Source organism: Mugil cephalus, chromosome 14, assembly GCF_022458985.1.
Source record: "Mugil cephalus isolate CIBA_MC_2020 chromosome 14, CIBA_Mcephalus_1.1, whole genome shotgun sequence".
In the NCBI taxonomy this organism is placed as follows: Eukaryota; Metazoa; Chordata; class Actinopteri; order Mugiliformes; family Mugilidae; genus Mugil; species Mugil cephalus.
In genome coordinates, this window is record NC_061783.1 from 10,579,168 (window position 1) to 10,588,521 (window position 9,354).

The 9,354-nt window shown below is 45.0% G+C and overlaps 1 protein-coding gene across 1 annotated transcript; it reads right to left on the reverse strand.

The window, feature by feature from the left end:
* Positions 1–727: 727 nt before the first annotated feature.
* sp8a (sp8 transcription factor a) lies at positions 728–2,935 on the reverse strand. The gene is made up of 2 exons (XM_047605736.1): positions 2,788–2,935; positions 728–2,346 (listed from the first exon to the last, which is right to left on the reverse strand). Exons 1-2 carry the CDS (start codon positions 2,806–2,808, stop codon positions 1,159–1,161), a joined length of 1,209 nt encoding a protein of 402 aa, XP_047461692.1. The 5' UTR covers positions 2,809–2,935; the 3' UTR covers positions 728–1,158.
* Between the last annotated feature and the right edge of the window lie 6,419 nt (positions 2,936–9,354).

Here is a 9,354-nt window from a genome sequence, read left to right on the forward strand (position 1 = left end):
ATATATATTAGACCTGTGTAAAACAAATAGATTTTACTCGGACAGATCCTGATGCCCCAGTGTCTTGACTTTATCTTTTAATGGGTGTGTTGTCAGTTTTTATTTAAGCTGAATGTAATTGTTATATTTTGTGAGGCAACAAAAATGGACAAAAGACCTCGACAAAGTGTTACATCAGGATCCAAATTCCTGTACGTGAACACTAGGTGGAGACAGCTGCCAAGTGTTTACTGATCACTGTAAACGTTTAGACATTTGCAAGTTGACTTTGCAAAATACAGCGCATTTGAATTTTATATCATGGTCTCTCGCTTACAAGCCACTTGTGAAAGAATTCCAAAGGCTTGATGCTATAAATTTAGCTTCCAAAGGCAGCACCTTCTTTTTCTGTTACACGCCTAATTATGCACCAATTCAACCGAAATACTATATCGAGATGAAATTCCAAGGTTTTAATTATTAGCCTGCATTTAACAGTCCTGACAGCCAAACATATAAAATAAAAAAATAAATAAAAAAAAAAAAACACACTGAATAAACTTCAAGTAGGCTATAGAAATTAACGTGCAGGCTAATTCTTCTTTCTTTCTTTTTTTTCTTTTGTTTTTGTTTTTGAAAGTGTTGATGTAAGTTAACCGTTTTATATTCTCAAAAAATAGTTTTGAAAATCCCTAATTATAATACGTAGTGACTCGCTAGACTAAGTAATAGGTCTGGGAGACCTAAACAGAGATGACAAATCCAAAATGGTCCTGTTTTATTGATACCAGTGATAATCACGGCTTACAAGTACAGATAAATTATATTTAAAAACGTAGTTTAACAAAGTATGCTCGAAGATAACATAACAACATAGCCTTAAATATATCCATTTATGTGATGGTTTTGAGGGAGGCCCCAGAATAATTGTGTAAGGCTATCAATTAAAAAATAATATTTTTTTGTAAATAAATTAGACGCATTTGATATGCCGTCAACAAGTGTTGATAAACGGTTGAGTACAAATATTTAAAAGAGGGCTACAAATAACAGATGAGGTAAGCAGACAGTGTTCATCCACAACTGAAGTTAACCATAAAGTGCAATTTCAGTTTTTAAGTGTCCAAGAAAAGTCATGCTGGTACAGTGTGATCGAATGCTCACGTGTTGCTCTGTAAACTAATCCACCGCTCTCTGTCCCTCGCGGCTCAGTCCGGGGGACTGGCTCGGGCTCCCGGGGACGCTATTGTCCGTGTCGCTGCTCCCCTTACCGAGCCCCGGCTCCGCGCCTTCCTCCGCGCTGTGCGTTCTCACGTGCTTGCTGAGGTGGTCGGAGCGCATGAATCGCTTGCGGCAAACCGAGCACTCGAATCGCTTCTCCCCGGTGTGCGTGCGCAGGTGCCGCTGGAGCTCGTCGGAGCGCGTGAAGCGCTTCCCGCAGAAGAGCCAGTTGCAGACAAACGGCCGCTCCCCGGTGTGCCAGCGCAGGTGGGCCTTCAGATGAGAGGTTTTGCCGTAAACTTTGCCACAGCCAGGGATGTGGCAGCTGTGCAAGCCCCTCCGCCTGGGACTCGTGCCCCCCTGACCGAGGCTCTCTGCCTCCTGGCAGTTCGGACAGTCGCACGTGGCTCTACCCGAGTAACGTCGTGAGGAGGAGCGGGAAGATGCGGGCAATGAAATGGCAGGGGTTCCCGTCGGTGCAGGTGCCGCCGTCGCCGTAGTCTCGGCGTAATGTGTCGGGACATGCGGTCTGAAGCCGTCAAACAGGTGCTGCGAGGCGGGGAGCAGGTGCTGAGAGCCGCCGTGGTTGAAAGCGGAGCTGTAGTCATTGTTGTAGCTGCTCAGAGGGGAAGGTAACCCGGCTGGGCTCTGTGCATCCACCCAGCTCCCCATGTCCCACCAAGCAGGAGACCCGTTACTAACTTCTCCCACCGGCTTGAACCACGAATCATAGGGGTGAGCATGCATCCTCGGATAAATCCCCGCAATGCTTTCCACTGACGAGGGGTATTTGGTCAGAAACACGGGCCGCTGTGTGTGTCCGGAATCGTCCGACGGCACGGCGGTTTGGTACACTGAAAAATCATTTCCCATGGGAGAGTTGGCAGCTGTCATCGAAAAAGCGCTCGAGGCCTCCGCCAGTCCCGTCCCGCAACTCCGGGAGGCCCCGGATGACACTCCGAGCGATGTGAAGCAGGTACCCAAGCTGCTGGTGCCCTGCGCGCCCCTTCTCCACGGGTGAAACCCCTTGATGAGTCCTGGAGCTCCGTCGGAAAGGGCAGGGGAACAGGACGGGCCGGGCTCACCGATTCTGCTGCAGGTGGCGGCCAACATGGCCAGCGGAGTGCTGCCCAGGCGAGGTTCCTCCTGTGGGAGGCATAACAGTTAGGTCCAGAGTCATGGCTGAACATGCTGTGCGTAAATATGTCGTGCGTAAATATGCCGCGCGTAAATACGCACGGAATATATGGTCTGTTTAACGCGTGTTCAAAAACTTCAGGCTTGTTTTCATAAGTGTAACAAAGTGATTCCTTAACTAACATCACCGACGTTGGACCAAGTACATTTTCTTTTGAAGAATTCTCAAGCATAACAAAAGAAACGAATAGACCTATAGAAAAAAAAAATAACGCGCGCTACCGTTGTTAGAGTATTTAGTTCTAAACATTTACTATTTACTCATTAACGAAAACAACAGAGGACGAGGATAGAACCTCAAAGAATAAATACCACACTGACCAACCGAAGGAGAATATAAGGAAGCATTCCTTCGGAAATTTCAGGAGATAGACTTAATTGTAAACTTACCCCTAGTAGTGTAGCAGCCATGGACTGTGCGGTGATGTCTTCGGCTGGCGCGCGTCTCGTCTCTCTCTTTCTTTTTGTGAGTGTGTACGGTGCTCTGGGTGGCTGGATGTGATCAGTCGGCGGTTCCTCTCTGACTGCCTTAGTATCTTCTTCGCGGCTTTGAAGTGCCGCTGAGGGCCCGGCGACCAATCAGAGACCAGCTCAGCTCAGCGTCTCCAAACATTTGCGCTCGAGGTCGTCGTAAATTTCAACCGCCAGCTCTCGCGAGTGTAGCGTCAGTTTCGCAACAAGTAATGTGAAGTTTGAGGGAGGAAATTCGGAGGAGGCATTTGACCGGGCACACCTGTGCCTTTCATCATTCGTTCATACAACATGAAAATCACAGTATACTTCTAAGGCCACAGTCCTGCACTAAATCTCAGCTTCACGACTGTTAAAATGTTCAGTTTATGCTGATGGTTATATCTCAACTGCACAATCATTGTGGAGGATGTAGTTGGTGGTGAACACTGTCTCACATACAGTTGGACAACACTGATCACAGATCTCTCTTAATTATTTAAAATAAATGTTGAATGCCATAACCTTCATGATGAGAACATTTAGTATTGGGCTGTTATATTGGAATGCATTGATTTCTATAATGAACTGGCATGTGAGCATATATTTGGCCCATAAGGACTGTGTCCTGTGGACAGTTCAGACAAAAACTTTTACTTTGTTAGGTTTAATGTGAAGCAAGTGGAAGTGTCAGAGAGAGAAGTGCAGTGTGAGCCACAGCCTGATGTTTTCACTGATGTTGTGAAGCCACGCAGAGGGAGAGGCTGATGAATGAGAGGCTGGCCAGGTCCGTCCCATCCTGTCCCCGGGGGCGTATCCAGTCAGCCCTGGGGGAGGGAAGGGAGGACACCACCACTGCCTCCTCAATTTCATCTCATTCAACGCAAAAACAAATGTCTTTAAAACACATACACACACACACCTCTTCCTGTGCTTTTATCACTTTTACAAATCATTTAAACACATTTCCAGACGATAAAGTGACAGGGGAGGTGTTTTATCTCTCGGGTGCGAGCGCTGGTTAGCGACACGATGCCTCCTAATATGTGAGCAAAAGCACACGAGGGAGCATTTCATTTGAATTTCAAATTTAAGAAAACAGCAGGATTTAATCCATTTCTTCATTTGCTTGGTATTAACCGCTTCCCTGCCCTTTCTGCGTCTCTCTCTTGTTCTATGGCCAGCCCCTATGAAGTCAGCTGGACACACACAGATGGAAAAGTTAATCACAGGCCTGTCTCTGTCACACACACACACACACACACACACACACACACCAACATCAATCCACTCTTTACATCATGTTATTAATGGGGTGATGCTTTGCGAAGACAAAAGGTTTTCCCCCATGAAAGAGTGTAGATTTAGTCTGTACTTAAAACTAAAAGCAGCGAAAACTACGAAACACTGGTTAAGAGAGATTTAAGGAACCTGGATATTGTGCACATTTTTAGAGGCATAGTGGTAGTGATCTGAGTTTAAAATAACAGCAGTTCACTATCTCTAGTTCATCGTGCATCATTATTTTAGTGGCACAATAATACGCAACTGACGAAACGAGAGGCTCCCACGCTGGCCTGTGCTTTCCCCCCACAGCCTCAGGCACGGCCGCGTGCATAGGTGGAGTTTACAGTAGGCCATCTTCCCCTTAACTCGATCGCCATTCTCACAAGCCACGAAAACAGCTGTCCCTCTTTTAAAAGCATTCTTTTCCCACACTGAAAGTGTGTGTGTGTGCGTGTGTTTGTGTATGTGCTTTAAAGGCCCCCAGTGAAACCCTGTCTGAGCCTCAACCTGTTCCTTTAGCGATGATAATGACCACATTATCACGCGCCATCGAACGTCAACAAAAAAAGACTGTCGTGTGCTTTCCAATCACTTTGCGGGCATTGAGACAGAAAGAGCGGAGAGAAAAGGGCGAAATAAAGATCTGGCACCTCTCGGGGGGGAAAGGGGCGGATGGAGTATTTTATTTCTCTGAGTCGTTTTCCCCCCATCTCCCCCTTTTGTGAGCGTAGTATGGCCACGGTGAACCAGAGGGCAGGGAAGCCATCTTGGTAAGCTGCCCTGCTGGGACAATTAGCGGGGGGAATCACGGAGTCAAAAGACAGGCGGCTCAACCTGACACAAAAATATTTGTTGCAAACCAGGGGGTGCACAAATCAATTTGTTTAAAAGAAGAAAAAGGAACACAGGTTTCGGATTCTTGCGTCGCCCCGTGGTGCGGTTGTGACAACCGTGCACGGTGTTAAGACTCATGTTGAAGTTATTTCCTGTTATTGCGATTTGTCATTCGATGCTCTTACGACTAACCCTCTTAAAACAAATTGAGCTCACGGTGGGGGGTGGGGGTGGGGAGTAGTCATTCAGGTGAGCTGTGTGCCAGGATGTGCCTGGAGCAGCTCCTCCTTGGCTTCCTGTAATTACTGCACGGAGAGGGCACGTCCGTCATCTGTCAGCACGGGACTGATGGACGACTGTGGCAGGAGAGAGTCGGGAAAACTTGTTCGGGGTGCTGTGATGAAATCGTAAGCAGTCTGCAAGATCCGATGAACAATCGATGAGTCCTGCAACCCCTTACAAACTTTTTTCTTTGTTGTTGTTATTGCTTTATACGTGCCATAGAGCCAAAGACTGGTGTCATGGCTTATTTTCTTTGCCTCTTGTCTGTCTCTCTCTTCCACATACATTCATACATGTGGGGGTCAGGGGGGGGCAACTTTCATCAGTCAACAGACTGAGAGAACCTGGGCCAATGTAATTACACTGTTGGACCACTTCATTCACATTCATGTATACAGAACATCTACATACACCAGCAGACACGCTCATTCATGAAATGAGTTGAAAAGAGGAGGCTGGAGTAATGGGTGAGGAGACAGGGGGGGAGGAAGTGCGTCTGAGTGCTGAGTTTGTTAGGCTCAGCTTTTGGATCGAAGGTGAATTAAGATTACACTTTCTGAGCTGCAGCTCGTTCCCTCCCTCTCTGTCTTTGTTCCACACACACACACACACACACACTTGGGTGAGTGTTGATGGATGCTTGGGGTTTGTTAAGTCGTACATCACAGAGGTCATTTAACCTGCCAACACATCTGCCGTGTCTGCCCTCACAACGAGAGGAAGAGGTGGAGCGGAGGGGAGAGATTTATAAAGGCGCGGGGGAGAATTATGCGGGGCGCGAAAGAATGAGACTGTGATTAGTAACTGGAGTGGATGAAAAGCTTTCATTCAGTCTCACTCTCTCGCGTCGCACAGATGAACCACACACTGCGCTGTGAAGTGGTGTCTTTCCAGGCGTTTTCTCTAGAGCTGCTCGCGTTATGAGTTCCCCTGCTCCTCCATCAACGTTTGTCTCGTCTCCGTTAAGTACTAGTAATAAAGTTGCTGATTTACGCCAAGAAACTGTACTGGAGGAGGAGTCTGCATTGATTTTTTTTTTTTTTTTGTAAAAAGCTGTTGATGTTTGTGAGCTGTCATTTCAAAGGGAGAGAGTGTGTGTTTATTGCAGATCAATTGCTTTTATCCACTCTTCCTGCACCCTGTTGATTTACCAGAGTTGCTTTGTAGGCGATGCGCTACCGTGTCTTCTAATTATACCACACATGTCACGGCATCTCTGCCTGTAACAGTCTTGGTGTGAGGTGGAAAATGTGATATAATCTTACATAACAGCAGCTTGTGACATTACACCACTCTTTGTGTTGTGTTGTTTAATATTAAAATAGGGGAATTTATCCGCTATAGTCTCTGTTGACACTGCTGCAACATTTTTCACATTGCACAGGTCCTACCTTGTACCTTGTTTTTCCCTCTTGCTGATTTCTTTAGTGTTTTACCGTAACGCCTTAAAATAAATAAACGGTTTATGATGTGTCACTGTGGGTTCCAAGCGGTTACAGAAATCCTCCAACGTCCTCAACCTTACATTCGAGATGCAAAATTAGCCCGCGCCCCAAAGTGCAGGATGAAAAAAGACAGACATATCATATAACAAAAAGCTGTCATTGGAACTTTAAATAAAATTAAATGAAATAAATTGACCACATTAAATAAACAGTGTGTGTAAGGTTAGCTGTCACCTGATGTTTGTAGCATGTGTGTTAAGCTAGTCTAATCAGCTGCTGGCTGTAGCATTATATCTGTGGAATTACATTTAATGCAATTTTTGTAAAGAAAGTGAGTGAGTATATGTCAGATTATTGTTTTACACCATAGGTCTTGAACAGGAGGTCCGCGGAACAGGTAGTGTAGGGGGGGTTGCAAAATCTTTGGTTGATTAGACATTCTTTATACATCTTTTTATTTAATTTTCCCCACAAATTTAAATTTCTATAAATACACATTAAATCAATCTAACATATTTTAGTAAAGGGATAAGGGGTAGCTTAATATTGAATGCAAAAGGATAATAATAATAATGTATATTTATAAATAGCACTTAATAGCACAAGTTTAATATAGAACACATATAGTAGGTAGGGGGTACTTAATTAATCTCTCCATCAGTTTGGGTTCTTTGACCTGGAAAACGTTGAAGACCCCTGCTTTACACATTCGATGAAACTTTTTAGGAAGCGTAAACATGCAAGGTTATTTCACTTAAATCTAAATCACAGATGGAGACTGGATGAAGATGTTGACATTTCCGCTTTTTTGTTCTACTTTTAAACGATATGAGCCATCCAACAGATGAGCAGAGAAACCACTATTTAGCCCTGACTTGTACCATGTGGAGAAGATTGCAGTGGTTCACATGATTATAACTATTTGCCACAGCTGGCGCTGGCACAAAAAATACAGACACATCCAAGATGCACGCACACATCACTAGTTTCAAATTACATACACTTCAGTAGTGATGTGTTTGAGACAGCGGGGAGAAAGTGAGACAAAGCGGAGGAGAGGTGGATGGAGAAAGGATGATAATACCATGCATGTCACGCGTTTCAGCTCCTCTGAGCCTTAATTGTTTTTCTCCATTTGAAGCTGGTGAGCTTCAACCGCTGAGGAGCACCCGGATAAACGCCGCTACGCTCACTCTCATGTACACAAACTTGTTCCCGGTCTCTCTCCTTGATTAAATCCTGCTCTGACCGTGATCTCTGTTCTCTTCACCAATAACACTATTCATCCCTCTTTCGGCTCCTCACCACCACCACCACACGCAGACACACACACACACACACACACACACACACACACTTCTCAGACAAGGAGATTAATTTACTTGTGTTCATTTTTCAAGTTTTTTGCGTCTTCTCTGTGTTTAATGTGCGCGCGTCCACTGATTGATGCCCAGAAGCCCTGCGGCATAATCATACACTTCCAGACGTCATTTTTCACTTTCAGTCTTGATGGATGGACTTGATGCATGTGATCACTGCTGTCTCAGCGTGGGGGGTCTAGGTCATCCTGTGAGTGTGTGTATTTGTGTGCTTATGTGTCTTCTTGGCCAGCAGTCCATCGGTCTGTCTCTGCGCAAGTGATGATTGAGTAGACCCCCCCCCATCCTCACAGGAAGGAACCTGTACCTGGACGACTACCAGCTACGGCAGCGACTTCTTCATTACTTCCTTTCTGATTGTTTGATAATTTTATCCTCACATTTTCATGTTGATCGCAACCACTGGTCATCATGAATGTTGTTTCTCACCTTCTCTGTGTAAGCCATGTAAGACTTTCCTCATTCCACAATGAATGAAATGACAACTATTTTAAGCGCGTGCTTCTTCCTTTTCTTCTCGCTTATTTCACTCTTGAATGAGAGCACTGTTCTGCTGTGGTTAAATGTTTTAATGCCATCTAATGTTATCTGGTCAAATCTTAAATGTCTCTAAAACTGAAATTTTACTCGGTTTCCGTTCATTCAAAAGCCCCAAAGGAGCAATTCTTGTTTCTGCTTGACCCTTGTTTTACACTGGAGATTATCACACGCAACTTTCCATCAGAGAATGAGCCCTATTTTATTTTGCTTTGAGGGGTGATTGATAAGTTCACGGCCTAAGGTACAAGGAGATGAGTTATACAGCTCTTCCGGCATGTGCTTGCAGTCCAACCTTTTGAGCGATAAGGCAGAAATTTTGAAGTTGTAGTATTTTTGTGTAGTAATCATACTTCGGCCTCAAGGTATTACCACCAAACAAGCCACCAAGTGTCCCCTGAAAGTGGACACTTGTGCTGAAGTCACATCCCAAAGAGAGACTCTGGAAGATGCCCCCTGCTCTGGAGGACCAAAGCGTAAATGTGGGCAAGGACAAATACGAAAAATAAATTTATTGGGTTTTCTTAAATGAACTCCTTCTGACTTAGTTCTATGATCTCATCAATTAACCCTCTAATGTGTGCTCTACGTCTGCATGTAGGGTCACTATGACGTATTATACGTAGGCACTTTTCTGTTCAACACCCCATGCAATAACGATCAGTCATGCATATACATATGCATGCAGAATGACACACACCCAAACCTATGCTATGTTAACTCGCGCTCCTCCCACTCATTGC

What these genes read in the sequence shown, in the direction of transcription:
- sp8a (XM_047605736.1), bottom strand. Translation starts at nt 2,808, where the DNA reads ATGGCTGCTACACTACTAGGG. An exon ending in TGGCTGCTACACTACTAGGG is followed by an intron (nt 2,347 to 2,787) that starts GTAAGTTTACAA and finishes TGCCTCCCACAG; the next exon opens with GAGGAACCTCGCCTGGGCAG.